The 14,555-nt window shown below is 47.6% G+C and overlaps 2 protein-coding genes and 1 non-coding gene across 3 annotated transcripts; 2 read left to right on the top strand and 1 right to left on the bottom strand.

Moving 5' to 3' along the window:
- On the top strand, positions 357–4,054 carry LOC8060673 (probable GTP diphosphokinase RSH3, chloroplastic). Its single transcript, XM_002463127.2, has 6 exons — positions 357–807; positions 928–1,113; positions 1,957–2,417; positions 2,617–2,775; positions 3,151–3,508; positions 3,575–4,054. The coding sequence occupies exons 1-6, from the start codon at positions 454–456 to the stop codon at positions 3,806–3,808; spliced, it is 1,752 nt and encodes a 583-aa protein (XP_002463172.1). The 5' UTR covers positions 357–453; the 3' UTR covers positions 3,809–4,054.
- On the bottom strand, positions 5,305–5,386 carry TRNAS-GCU. The gene has a single exon. It is a non-coding gene; the product is annotated as a tRNA-Ser (tRNA).
- LOC8079179 (lipase 1) lies at positions 11,492–14,119 on the top strand. Its single transcript, XM_002463126.2, has 4 exons — positions 11,492–12,327; positions 13,421–13,516; positions 13,601–13,671; positions 13,756–14,119. Exons 1-4 carry the CDS (start codon positions 11,653–11,655, stop codon positions 13,889–13,891), a joined length of 978 nt encoding a protein of 325 aa, XP_002463171.1. The 5' UTR covers positions 11,492–11,652; the 3' UTR covers positions 13,892–14,119.

Here is a 14,555-nt window from a genome sequence, read left to right as displayed (position 1 = left end):
AGAGTTAAAATATTTTAAATTTGATCAAATTTATATGATAAGATAATCATATTTATGATATGAATTAAATAGTATTAGATTCTTCATCAGTTATATTTTTATAATATATATTAGAAATCATAAATTTTTATAATTTTTTCTATGATTTTGTTGATCCTCAAGATTATTGGAATGATTTATATAAATTGGAAAGGAGGGAGTACTTGTGACCGTGGTAGTAATTAGTACTAGCATTAGCATTTCTAAGGTGTAGAGCGCAATACGGATAACAACCCGAGGGCCAAAGAGCAAATGAGCGATAACTTCCCCCGGCTATAGTAACCACGCGCGAAACTAGGAAAGCCCAACTCCCCAAATCATTTTCCACGACGCCTCTTCCATCGCCTCTCCACTTCTCCTTCGCCTGCAAACCAGCCAGCCTCCATTCTCGTGGCCGCCAACCGCCGGCGAGCCATGACACCGTCGATCGCCAGCCCGGTGAAGTGCCGCCCCCACCCCCGCCTTGCCCCGCAGCCACCCGCGCCGTCGCTGGAGCTTCTGGCCGCTCGCGGCGCCCCGACCGCCGGCGAGCTGCGGGCGAGCCGGAGTCCGCCGTACTTGTCTCTCTCGCGCTCCGCCGACTCCTTCGAACCCCGGGCTCCGTGCCGGGGCTCCGCGTCTGCCAGGCGGGCCCGAGCTGCCGTGGCGCTGGACGGAGACGGCCAGTCCGCGGCGCTGATAGCCGGCGCACAGTCGCGGCACGCCATCTTCCGCGACGAGCTCGTGCGGAGGGCCTTCGCCGCAGCCGAGGCGGCTCACCGCGGCCAGGTGCGCGATCGTGTCCCGGTTGCTCGCATTTGCATTTTTTTAGGCTATGGTCTGCAATCCAAGCTGCTGAAGTGACGGAACTGCGTTTGCTTGAATGCGCGATTGGTTGTCTAATGTAAGGTGCGCGCGAGCGGCGACCCGTACCTACAGCACTGCGTGGAGACGGCGGCGCTGCTCGCGGAGATTGGCGCCGGCCCTGCCGTCGTCGCTGCCGGCCTGCTGCACGACACGGTCGATGACGCGGGGCTGGGCTACGGTTTCATCTCCGAGCATTTCGGTGCCGGTGTTGCGGACCTTGTCAAAGGGGTAATTACTTTGATCCCTTTCGATATAATTGACTGAGCACAGGCGATAATGATTCCTTGGTTTCAGATAATGTAATTTAACTATATTCTACAATAACCTTGTTGAATTTAGTATTGCTGGTAAGGCCCCCTTATTGCAGGTAGCACTACTATTCCATTTTGACCACAACATAACAATACCAGAGTATGTCATCGATGCCCTGCACTTGAGAGTAACATAAGCGGCGCAGGAGTGCAAGATCAGATCAGATCACAAAAGACTGCAGTTCTACAAAGAAGCCATCTCACGGACCCCTCTAGTTTTATTCTGGTATTTATTGGCTTTTATGGATTGCGTGCTGCTAGATCTCTGACTGTGACTGACAGAACTTATTGATTGTTACTTTGTTCATGGAGCTTCTAGAAAGGATTCTTGTTGTGTCTATCCGAGTTAGGTATCACGTTACGGTCACCTCTATATTATTATAGTGAGGACTTGCTTAATCTAGGAATGACTTATCTTTCAGTAATGTAACATCAGTCCCTGGTGGGTTAGCAGATCCAATCAGCATCGTGCTGTATGGTGTTTTATTTGTTTTCCATTCTTTCCCTTTCGTTTTCTTTGTTGACAGAATCCTTGGATTATGGTCTTACACCAATTTATTTGGGATATGGAAGTTTTTTGCTGTTGTTTGTTCTGCTAACAAACGATATGTAGGTTGTCTAAAGTCAACATTTGTGCCTTAATATATGTTGAAGAAACTTCAGTTGCTTTTGAAATCTTGGTTTATTCTTTTGGAGACGATGAGGATATTGTCTCATTTGACTAAATCACTAAACAATAGTATTGTTGCCCTTTTTTTAGGTTTCAAAGCTTAGTCATCTGAGCAAACTGGCTCGTAGAAACAATACAGCCAGTAGAATTGATGAAGCTGACAGATTACGTATAGTCTTCCTTGCAATGGAAGATGCAAGAGCTGTGCTCATTAAACTTGCTGACAGGCTACACAACATGAGGACTCTGGATTCTTTGCCCAAGAACAAACAGCAGAGCTTTGCAAAGGAAACACTGGAGATATTTGCTCCCTTGGCGAATCAGTTGGGCATATTGAATTGGAAGGAACAGCTTGAAAACCTGTGCTTCAAGTACCTTTGCCCAGATAAATTTGATGAACTGTCAACAAGCCTTACTGAGTTCTACAACAGAGATATGATTGCAGCTGCAACAAGGCGACTTGAACAAGCCCTTCAGGTGAGAGGACTATCCTATTATGCCATATATGGGAGACACAAGAGCTTGTACAGCATCTACAGCAAGATGGCAAGGTAATAGGGAGTACTGTGCCCTTTTATTTTCATTGGTACCACTAGAATGAACAAAACAAAATTATTTCTATTGTTATATAGCCCTACAATTTATTCCCCCTGTAACAGAGTCCTGAACAAGCTTTACTGAACAATCTGATGAAGATGGGAGCCTGAAATATATCATTGAATGTGCTAATGTGATTCTACTTCATTTTAGGAAGAAGCTGGTCATGGATGAAATTTATGATATACATGGGGTGCGTGTTATTCTTGAGAACAAGGCTGATTGTTTTGCTGCGTTAGAGATTATCCATCACCTATGGCCTAGAATTCCTGGCAAGTTCAAAGATTATATCAACAGCCCCAAACCCAACAGGTACTACTTGTAAATTCATGCTACTCATTCATAATACGATATTACTCCCCCCATTCCAAACTATAGTTCACTTTGGCTTATCCTAATTCAAACTTCTCTAACTCCAACCAAGTTTATAGAAAAATGCATCAACATTTATAACATCAAATTTTGTTTAATTAAACTTTCTATGATGTTTGATGGTGCATTTATTTGAGCTTGTAGATATTAATATATTCTTCCAAATATTTGGTTAAAGTTAGACAAGTTTCACTTAGGACAAAGCCAAAGTGATTTTTTTTTGAAACAATCAAAGTGAACTATAATTTGGAACGAAGAGAAATATGCAATAATGTAAGCCACAATGCTTACTGAAGAATGTTTGCTAACTTGTAGGTATCAGTCCCTGCATACGGTTGTTCTCACTGAAGAAACGCTACCACTTGAAATCCAAATCCGTACGAGGGACATGCATTTGCAGGCAGAGTTTGGAATTGCTGCTCATTGGAGATATAAGGAAGTTGCTGCTCGGAGTTGCTGCACCTCTGTTTCTGAAATGGTTGAGTGGGTTAGATGGGTTATTACATGGCACTGTCAAACTCTGAACACAGACCATCCTTCATCACTTGCACGTGATGCTTCATCAAAGGAAACACACACTATTCCATCTCACTCTGATGCCTGTCTGTTGTCCTACTCAAAACAATGTGATCACAAAGGGCCAGTACTAGTAATACTTCTGGAGAATGAAAAGGTATCACCTATCTTTTGATGCTGTATCTTCCGATCAACCACAAAAGTAAATTTTATGTGTTTACAGATGTCAGTACAAGAAATCCCCCAAGATTGGACAATACTGGACCTACTAAACAGATCTAACTATGGGATGCCGTTGAGGCTGAGGCTGAACTGCCATGTCGTCCACAACTGGAACCAGGAACTAAAAATGGGCGACGTGCTTGAACTCATTCCTTCAACCCCATGCAAATCCAGAGGTTACACGAGGGAGCTCCACCAAAAGTTTGATCACCGTCTCGCCATTTCTCAATCCTGACAGCCTTAGAACGCCATACCTTGTAAATACATGACGTGAACCCATATAAATCATCTGAAGTTTAGATTCCCCTGTGCCGACAAAATATAAATGAAAAAAAGAGGCACCAAAGTTCTGTAACCGATGTGTCACATATGGTATACTACTCATTAAAGCCAAAGATAGCATGTAAATACATGATACACAGAGTTTTAGCTCAGGGAATGTCAAATATATCGACCAACGACGGTGTTGTCTTGTGCTAAACTTTCTGTTTGCACTGTTTTTTTTTTCTTCTCCTTCCTCTAAGGCAAAGAAGAACTCCTGCTCCTTCTCGGTTCAGGAAAAAAAAAAACTCAGGCAATGGTGAAATTTGGCCTATTCATTTCAGAAAGAAGCACGGCAAGACCGCTGTGCACCTGTGCCTAACTGGCTAACTGCTATTTCCCCTGATTTCACTTTTTTTTTCTGTATTTTGGTCCAGTCTTTATGAGCTGTGGATACTGTAAGCTCAGAATTTTTTTTCTCTCTGTACAAAAGAATTCCGGGAAACTTGTTTGTACCACACCGTATATGAATTTTTTTGTAACTTTGCTATAAATTTTGGAAAGTGAAGGAACCTGTAGCGTTAATAAAGTGAGACAGAGGTCAGCATGCAAAATTTTCTCTCTATAAATAAATCAGTGAAAATTGGTTTGCCCAAACTGTATATGTTTTTCACTCAGTTATAAAATTTGAAAAGTGAAGGAACATGTAGTGTCAACGAAGAGACGAGAGACAGAGAGAGAAGGGGAAAATACATTATTGGAAAGAGCATCAACGACAAAAGCACTTTGTTGAGCCGACACTCACACTGAGAGACGAAAACTAGGGGAGCAAATGAGATTAGAGACCTTAGTAGTCCTAGCCGTAAACGATGGATACTAGGTGTTGTGCAACTCGACCCATGCAACGTTGTAACTAATGCGTTAAGTATCCTGCCTGGGGAATACGTTCATAAGAATGAAACTCAAAGAAATTGACGAGAACCCGCATAATTGGTGGAGCATATGGTTTTAATTCGATGCAAAATGAAGAACCTTACCAGAACTTGACATGACGCGGATCCTCTTGAAAGAGAGGGATGCCCTCGGGAACCGGACACAAGTGGTGCATGATTGTCGCCAGCTCGGGTCGTAAGATGTTAGGTTAAGTCAATAGCGAGTGCAACTCTTTGTGTTTAGTTGCTATAAGTTTGGAACCTTGAGTAGGCCATCGGTGTTAAGCTGGAGGAAGGAGAGGATGAGGCCAAGTTATCATGCCTCTTGTGTCCTGAGCGACACACGTGCAATAATGGGCAAGACAAAGGATCACAATATATGTTTTTTTACTCACAGTAATAAAATTTGAAAAGTGAAGGAGCATGTAGTGTCAACGAAGAGACAAGAGAGAAGGGGGAAATATATTTTGCAAAAATGGGAAAAAAAATCCAAAAAAATTTACATTTTGCAAAAAATAAAAAAAATCCAAAAAGTATTCGACGCCTGAGAGATTCGAACTCTCGCGGGGAAACCCCATGTACTTAGCAGGCACACGCCTTAACCACTCGGCCAAAGCGTCGTTGTTGATAGTGGTGGGTAAATCTAATATAGAATCGAGTCTACGTAATCGGAATACTCAAACGTGTGTCACTGTCACCCCTTTTCCCTCTCACTGCCCTACGCCTTGTTTACTTCCAAAAAAAAAAATCCGAAATTTTTCAAAATTTTCTGCCACATTAAATCTTTAGATATATGCATGGAGTATTAAATATAGATAAAAATAAAGACTAATTGTACAGTTTGGTCGGAATTGACGAGACGAATCTTTTGAGCCTAGTTAGTCCATGGTTGGACAATAATTACCATAAACAAACGAAAGTGTTATAGTGTCGTGAATTTTTTTCGTTGAGAAACTAAACACAGCCCTAATGGATGCCACCGTATGCACGCAGTGTGGAGAATGGTGGGCTCTGTGGTCTCAAGGAGTACTAGTACCGACTCGCTGGGGTGTACCCGGTTCGAGCCTTCGAGGAGCTCGCCCACGGCTTCGCCGACGATGTGCTCAGCGAGGCCAGGGCCTACGACGACCACGCCGTCATGCTATCGCTCGAGGCCGACGACGTGTGCCTCGCCATCCAGGCCAAGTCCGCGTTCTCCACCCCGGACCGCCAAGCGGCGTGTAATTTTAGATACTGTTAGGTTGCTTTATCATGACTACAGCCCTACACTACACGTTTCTTGGTGTTTGAAACTTCCAATCCATGCGCATTTGTGAATCTTTTCTCACGAATCGTCGGAATCGCGTCGAAGTTGGGTGCTTTTTGACGGGCAAACTGTCGATGTATGTGGGCCGAGTGGAGCGGGGTGTGTTTATCCATGGTTCATTTTGTTTAGATGCATGTATATTCAGGTCTTATTTAGTTTTTTAAAAAATTTATATATTTTTTCAGATTTTCTATCATATCGAATCTTGTGACATATGCATAGCGCATTAAATTAAATATAAATAAAAAATAACTAATTGCACAATTTACTATAATTTGCGAGACGAATCTTTTAAGCCTAGTTAGTCTATGATTGGGTAATATTTGTTAAATATAAATAAAAGTGCTACAGTATCCATTTTACAAAAAAAAACTAAATAAGGCCTCACTTCAATCCACGTGTATTGAAATGGATTAGAAAATTCTATTTCAATCTATTTCAATATACGTGGATTGAGATAAATATATGCGTATCCAAATAAGACCTTAGTATTTTTCCTCCGTGTATGCAGTTGATGATCTTTGTGCACCTGGTCGGTATTTGCAAGAACATCAGATATTCAGAATTTCAGACATGCAGTACAAGCTTTTCCGCGACTTTTGCTACCAGTGGAGGGGATGTCACTTCCATGCTGATGAATTCCAGGGACCTCAACCATGGAAGCATGGCAGATTTGTTATCGCTTCCCCTGTTTCTAGAAGGAAGGGCCACGAAATTCCGAAAAGTTTCCGCATTGGGTTGTTCACCTAATGATCTTTCCACAACCTTTGTCGGATCACCTTTTATTTTTCTTTTGTAAAAGAACCATCTTTGCGGTAAAGTTGGCTCGTGGATTGTAGGTTTGTCGTAACCTGACGAATGTTTCCACTTTGAACTGGCACGTTGCAGGAACGATAGACCTTGGTGATGGTGCCCTCCGGGAGTGGTGGCTGCAACGGCGAGTCCTGCTTGATTAGGAGCAGCGACGGGGTTGGACTCGTTGGTTTTTTGCTCGTCTCTTGGAAGGTTGGGAAGCAGCGCTATGCGAGAATCTTCAGGAACCAGGTCTCCTTGGCGGCGGCCATCGCGAAGCATATTCTAGAAGAAGAGGGTCAATGGATTGATCACCCCGTTAACTTCTGTGTGGGCGTTTTTTTTTTTTTTGCTAAAGCCAACGTCGTGCAATCGACCGCTGTATAGTATCTTACGACTAATTGTTATTGGTTATTAGTTTTGCTAATGTACTCGTAAACGAGTTGATGTATATCAAGCCTAATAGCGGGTTGTAAAAAAAAACTTGCTTTCGTCTTAATAAAACACGAGCCGTAAACCCATTCGAATGCGACCCCTACTACTACTACTACTACTACTTGTTCGTCCTGTTATGCCGGCGTCTGATCAGGCTGTGGAAACAGAGGTTGACGGTAATGGTTTTCATCGTGATCCCGGTGGCAGCCTTCTCAGAGGGTCTCGTCCGGGCTCAATGCCATGGCTGCTGCAGCTGTCAGACAGCGGAAGATGAAAGCCGAAAATCAACTGTTGGTCATGGGCTCATTGGCTTGTGTTGTGTTAGTTGTATGTATGCTCGAGTATAATACCTGGTTTATTCAGCATATGTTGTTCCATAATACGAGTTTATTTACAAACTTAAGGGTGCACCTGTTCAGGGGAATGGAATATGTTAATATGCACTTGTAGTAAATATCTGAAACTCTCAATCCCTATTCAGACTCCAGAATCATGATCATGATAACTGGAACTTGCCGATTTAAAATACCAATGTTTGTCACCATGTTAAACGCCTGCGCGCATCTGTGAACATGCTGAAACCATGCATTCCTGAGTACTAGTAATATTTGAAGCGGCACGTGATTTTCTAAGATAATAATATATAAACGACCTGCAGTTTGGCGATAAATCTTTTGAGTGCTGTCTCAGCTCCCAGTCCGTATGCTTGATCACGAACTCATGTTCTTTTGATCTTTTCCGTCCGACCGCTTGTCAAGACAATAATCTCTTCAATGCTCTTTCCTACCCAAAAGACAAACTTCGATCTTCAGGTAAACTGTATAGACCACACACGTCTCCGACCACAGCCCGCTACCGTTGCAAACGCACCTGTCCATCCACCACGCCAGGAGATTCCACTTTGAGTCCTTCTGGCCTAAAACGCCAGGCTTCCACGAAGCCGTGGTCGCGGGCTGGGTCTGCACGTCCGACACCTCCGACCCCTTGCGCCGCCTTGATGAGCTGTTCAGGAGCCTAAAGCGCAAGCTACAGAGCTGGGCGGCCACCGCGATAGGCAATATCAGAGAGCAACTCCTCATGGCGCGAGCCATCATTCTTCGACTAGACCAGGCTGCGGAGCTTAGGGACCTCTCTGAGAGCGAGTTCCACCTGCGCAGGGAGCTTAAGCTCAAGACCCTGGGTCTCGCGTCCTTGGAACGCACAATGGCGCGTCAAAGGGCTCGTGTCAGGTATCTGGCCGAAGGGGATGCCAACACAAAATACTTCCACCTGCTGCCCGAGGCCGGAAGCGCAAAAACGCCATCTACCGACTCAGAAACGACAGCGGGGTCATCTGTGCTGATCACGATGAGATGGAGACGGCAGTTCGCGACCACTTCAAGGGGGTGTTCGGACAGCCGGGGTCTGGAGGCCACACGATTGACTACCACGCGATTGGGATCTTCCCCTAGGATTTTTCTGCACTCGACCTGCCCTTCTCTGAGGAGGAGGTGGAGCGGGTCGTGCGGGAAATGCCCGCGGACAGGGCACCGGGGCCGGATGGATTCACCGGAGCCTTCTACAAAGCTGCATGGCCACAGATTAAGGAGGACGTGGTGGCGGCCTTAAACGCAGCCTTCTACAGGGTAAATAATGCCTTCATCGTGCTGTTGCCTAAGAGACAGGGAGCCTCGTCTCCGAGCGACTACCGACCCATCTCGATGATCCACAGCTTCGGCAAGCTTGTCTCCAAACTCCTAGCGTCGAGGTTAGCGCCGCGGCTCAAGGAAATCATATCGCCCAACCAGAACGCCTTCATCCAAGGAAGAACAATCCACGACAACTTCAAATTTGTTCAGCGAGCAGCGGTCTATCTCAAAAAGAACAAGACACCTACGGCGCTGCTCAAGCTTGACATCTCAAAGGCGTTCGACACGGTCGCTTGGCCATTCTTGCTTGACACCCTGAGGGCCTTCGGCTTTGGGGAGCACTGGCGCAGATGGGTAGCCGCTCTGCTATCCTCGGCGTCCTCCCGCATACTGCTTAACGGAAGACCAGGCAGGCCCATACGACACTTGCGCGGGGTACGACAGGGCGACTCGCTCTCACCGATGCTGTTCATCATCGCAATGGAGGTGTTCGCGAGGCTGCTCAAGACGGCGGTGGATGACAGACTGCTTAGGCCACAGCAGTCGCTTGCTATCAAGCATCACTGCAGTATATATGCGGACAACGTCATCATCTTCCTGCACCCACACGTTGACGATGCCAGAGCGATCAAGGAGATCCTGCGCATCTTTGGCGAAGCCTCCGGCCTGAGGACCAACCTCGCCAAATGCTCCATCACGCCAATCCACGTTCCAGACGACAGTATGCCTCAGTTGCAAGAAATCCTGGGGTGCCAAGCAACACAATTTCCCATCACATACCTTGGCTTGCCGTTAAGCACTAAGAAGATTCCTAGAGCACAGATACAGGCGACCGTCGACGCGATCAGCAGGAGGCTACCTAGCTGCCACGGCCCTCTTATGGCCAAGAGCGGCCGGCTAGTTTGGATCAAATCCGTCCTCTCCGCGATCCCCATCTACACCATCATCGCGGACGGGCTGCCGCCGTGGGCGATACAGGAGATAGACAACATCTGCCGTAGATTCCTCTGGACAGGGAAGGAGGGGTCAATCAGGGGAAAATGCGCGGTCGCTTGGACAGCAATCTGCCGGCCAACCGATCTTGGCGGCCTGGGCATCCCGGATCTTCGCCTCGCTTCCATCGCACTGCAGGCCCGCTGGCTGTGGCTCAAGCACACCGACGCCACCAGAGCCTGGGCACAGCTGCCAATCAAGGCGTCCAGGGAGGTGGCCGCCTTCTTCGACGCCTCCACGTTCACCTTGATCGGCAATGGACAGTCCACAGCTTTTTGGACCGCACGTTGGATCCAGGGCAAGGCTGTCAAGGATATCGCACCGACCCTGCTGGAGTTCGTCAGCCGGAGAGACATTGTCGAAACAACCGTCGCCGCGGGGCTGGAAAACCGATCATGGGTGCGGCAAATCACGGGGGGAATCACCGTTCCAGCCGTTGTCGAGTACCTAAGGCTGTGGGATCTTCTAACCACAATAACCTTAGGCACAGGTGAAGACAAGCTCATTTGGCGCTGGACAGCAGATGGGATCTATTCCTCCAAATCAGCATATCGTGCTCTACTCGCGGCTTCTAGCCCGGTCTACGGCTGCCCTCTGATCTGAAAAACTTGGGCACCTCTACGCGTCAAAATCTTCCTATGGCTCGCCATCAGAAGACGCCACTGGACAGCCGACAGAAGACGCCGACACGGGCTGGAGGCAGCTGACCGGTGCTACCTTTGTGACCAGGAGCCTGAGACGATCGACCACATCATCGCCACCTGTTCGTTCTCGAGGCAAATTTGGTGGACCGTCTTGGCCACTCTGGGTTCCGACGCGTCGCAGATCGGGGCTGATAACTGGCTAACTTGGTGGGAGAACTGGAGGCTCAGATGGCACGGTGATAAATGTAAAGGAGCGGACACTTTATTCGCCTTGGTTGCTTGGGAGATTTGGAAAGAACGCAATGCGCGTTGCTTCAGGGGCTCCCCGGCCACACAGTTGGTCAGCTTCTGTCCACCATAAGAATCTCTGGAGATCTCTGGATACAAGCCGGGGCTCGGAACTTAGGTTGTCTAGTTCGGGAGTAGTTAGCATGTCGTGTTGCGGGGAGGGTAATGTTCTTGTACCACCTGTAAAACCTCCGCCGCCAGCGCCTCGGCGCTTTTGTAAAAAAACTACTTCTACTTAATACAAAGATGCGCAAACCTTTTGCGTATTCGAGAAAAATCGTGACATTTGCAAACTCTTTTGCTACGTCTATGGTCTTGTTTAGTTAAAAAAATTGGTAAAATAAATTATAGCACTTTCGTTTGTATTTGCAAATATTATTTATAGACTAATTAAGTTTAAAAAATTTATATCACAAATTGTAGTTAAATTATGTAATTAGTTATTTCTTTTATTTATATTTAATGCTCCATGCATATGCTGTAAAATTCGATGTGATGGAGAATCTAATTTTTTTTTAATTTTTTAGAACTAAACAAAGTCTATATGTGTGTACTCATCGTCCAAGCTTTGTCTAATGCATCAGCGAAATTTATATACGAGTAGTACATCTCCAGAAGACCAGAAACCAAAAGAACATGTGCCATTAATTTTAATTGTAATAAAGTGCACGGACGGTCTCCATTTATAATCTGTCTCATCCATCCGGACTCCCGCCCGTAAAGACACCAACCCACCTCTCGATCCAGGTCCAGGGACGCCGCTACCCGCCGCCCTCCCTGCACCCACGCCACGCCACGCCATGCCGACGCTGGGCATCGCGCCGCTGCTGGACGCCTACTTCCGGCGCCGCTTCGCCGCGGCGGGGCTCGTCGAGGCCACCGTCCCGCTGGACGGCGGCGCCACCACGGTCCACTGCTGGCGCTTCCCGCCGGGGCCGGGCGCCGCCGCCGACGGCGAGGGCGACGCGCGCCCCGTCCTGGTGCTCCTGCACGGCTTCGGCCCCCCGGCGACGTGGCAGTGGCGGCGCCAGGTGGGCCCGCTCTCGCGCCGGTTCCGACTCATCGTGCCAGACCTCCTCTTCTTCGGCGGCTCGTCCACCACGTCGTCGGCCGCGCCCGGCGCCGGGCGGGTCTCCGAGGCGCAGCAGGCGGAGGCGGTGGCGAAGCTCGTGGCGGCCGTAGTGGCGGGGGCGCCGGCGCGCGTGTCGGTGGCCGGCACCAGCTACGGCGGGTTCGTGGCGTACCACGTGGCGCGGCTGCTGGGCCCCGCCGTGGTGGAGCGCGTGGTGATCGCCAGCTCCGACCTGCTCAAGGCCGCCGACGACGACCGCGCCCTCCTCCGCCGCGGCGGCGCCGAGCGCGTCGAGGACGTCATGCTGCCGCGCTCCCCGGAGCAGATGCGGCGACTGCTGCAGCTCGCCTATCACCGCCCGCGTCGCTTCACGCCGGGCTTCGTCCTCCGCGACTTCGTCCAGGTAAACAGCAAACTCCACGATCCATGCACTAGATAGAAGAGATGCATCGTGCTTCCGATCAAGCAACAATGAACAGTGTCGATCATTAGCTTGCTCGTCGTGTCGCGTTGGGATCGAGTCCTTCTTCCTTGGGCCATCTGGCTTGCCGCTCGGTTGCATCGGAGTGTCGCATTCATGCATGGCCAGATGGCCTGGCCTCCACGTCAGTACGCCACGTCGCCTGGCGATGACGTGGCCGTGGATCGGAATCCTAGCTTATTTCTGACGCCAGGTTTCCTCGTCTTCGGATTCCCGGGTTTCCCAACTGCCGCGCTGAATCGCCATCAACTCCCAGCGGCCGCGGCCTTTAGCTTGCATTCGTTTCCCAACCGTTCCTCCGGTCGTGCCGCTCTTCCAATCAATACATCCTGAATGCCCGCTCCAGCGGTCTAGCCATCCAGATCCTTCTAGAACTACTAGCCGAGTAGCAGTACTACACAGTACAGGTCAGTGACCAGTACAAGCGCGTCGTCGCATCGCATGCCTGCCTACCTGCATTCCAACAAACGACAACAGGCATCGCGGCCATCTTTGTCCCGGGATCAGAGCGTCTAGACGTCCGTTCAGTAGGCCTTCCTTTGTTGACGTTGACGGCTAGCTAGTGCTGGGCAAGTGGTCAGACACTCACAAGTCACAACCATTGTATTGGCTCGGCTGCCATACTCTATATGCTACCCCATCGTAATTTCTTTGCAAGAACAGCCACTGCACATGTTCAGTACAGTATTGTCTGGCAAATTAGGACCACGGTGCTGGCTGGCATTGTACAACAGCGGGTTCTGGATTCAGCAGGGAAATTGGACCTGAGAGTAGTCAACGTCAACAATGGAAGGCCTACAGCCTACTAAATCCAGGCCGTGGACGAAGTTGGATTTCCTATTATAATGTCAATATACTCATATATCTGTGAAGAATTACATAAAAATTGCCTGGTTCTGGAGACTGAAATACACCACAGTATCCGTTACTTGATAGCAATTACCTCTGTGACGATCTCAGCTTGATTGCATGAATATGACCTCTAGATTTGAGTAACAGTAAGACTCTGCTGCAGTATCTGTACAGCGACAAAGTTGAAGAGAAGAAGGAGCTAATCAAGGGGATAACACTGGGTAACAAAGACAAATTCCAGCTTACACCTCTCCCCCAGGTACTTCCTACACACGTAGCTACAGCAACGCATTGCCATGCCATATCTGATATCCTTACCCAACACATCTGTCCCATCTTTCAGGACGAAGTTCTTGTGTTATGGGGAGAGCATGATCAAATATTCCCTGTCGAGAAGGCATTTGAAGTCGCAAGGTCAGTACATGCTGATCTCACCTGTACATTTTGATTTCACGTGTGGCATTCAAAACTTACGGAAGGATAAATGTGCAAATGCAGGAAACTTGGAGCAAATGCTAGGTTGGAGGTCCTCAAGGACACCGGCCACATGCCTCAGGAAGAGGATCCAAAGCGGTTCAATGAGGCAATCCTGAACTTCTTGCTTCCAGCTCCAAAGTCCTCTTTGCAATCGTAACGCGATGTGAATAGTTATTCAGGCCCAAGGATCACTGGGACAGTTCATAATTTAAGATAAGATGCATTCTGCCTGATTAATGCAATTATTTGTTGGTTTGAGACTTCCAAGGTTGATGAAATCGGAAATTAAATATGCTATGGTGATTGCTATTTATCCGTCAACAGTTTTCTTCCCCACTGAATGCTTGCATGTGTCATTTCTTATGCTATTCAGCATGTTCCTGTTTGTGTTGTGATATCTGGAGGGTAAATGATTCGTGGGATCAAATCAATGTATATTGTGCGTCATTTCTTATGCTATCTAGCCCGTTCATGTTGTGATCTTTTCTAGGTACACTTTTTTAGGTAACATGTGGGGCTTCACGCCTACTGGTTGATAATCTATCATGTTCCCTGTATTTGCTTCTTCAAAGAAGAGCATGAATCTTAATTCAGTCCGGCTAGAAGTTTTTCCTTTGCAACTTTATCTCATTCTATCCGAGATTGTCCCGTCAATACTTTTAGACTTTTCTAGCAATGAAACATGAGTATGAGTGTTGCCAAAGCTCTGTAATTGTGAAGATGCTATGCTACACAAGTAGTACACAACTAGGTGAAGGCATATGCATGCCTGCTAAAATTCCACTATTTAGCTAAGTTACAAGTTATATAGTAAAGGACTG

Source organism: Sorghum bicolor, chromosome 2 (assembly GCF_000003195.3).
Source record: "Sorghum bicolor cultivar BTx623 chromosome 2, Sorghum_bicolor_NCBIv3, whole genome shotgun sequence".
Classification (NCBI taxonomy): Eukaryota; Viridiplantae; Streptophyta; class Magnoliopsida; order Poales; family Poaceae; genus Sorghum; species Sorghum bicolor.
This window is presented reverse-complemented; position numbering and strand designations above follow the sequence as displayed.

What these genes read in the sequence shown, in the direction of transcription:
- LOC8060673 (XM_002463127.2), top strand. Translation starts at nt 454, where the DNA reads ATGACACCGTCGATCGCCAGCCCGGTGAAGTGCCGCCCCCACCCCCGC. An exon ending in AGGCGGCTCACCGCGGCCAG is followed by an intron (nt 808 to 927) that starts GTGCGCGATCGT and finishes GTCTAATGTAAG; the next exon opens with GTGCGCGCGAGCGGCGACCC. An exon ending in TTGCGGACCTTGTCAAAGGG is followed by an intron (nt 1,114 to 1,956) that starts GTAATTACTTTG and finishes CCCTTTTTTTAG; the next exon opens with GTTTCAAAGCTTAGTCATCT.
- LOC8079179 (XM_002463126.2), top strand. Translation starts at nt 11,653, where the DNA reads ATGCCGACGCTGGGCATCGCGCCGCTGCTGGACGCCTACTTCCGGCGC. An exon ending in AGCTTACACCTCTCCCCCAG is followed by an intron (nt 13,517 to 13,600) that starts GTACTTCCTACA and finishes CCCATCTTTCAG; the next exon opens with GACGAAGTTCTTGTGTTATG. An exon ending in AAGGCATTTGAAGTCGCAAG is followed by an intron (nt 13,672 to 13,755) that starts GTCAGTACATGC and finishes GTGCAAATGCAG; the next exon opens with GAAACTTGGAGCAAATGCTA.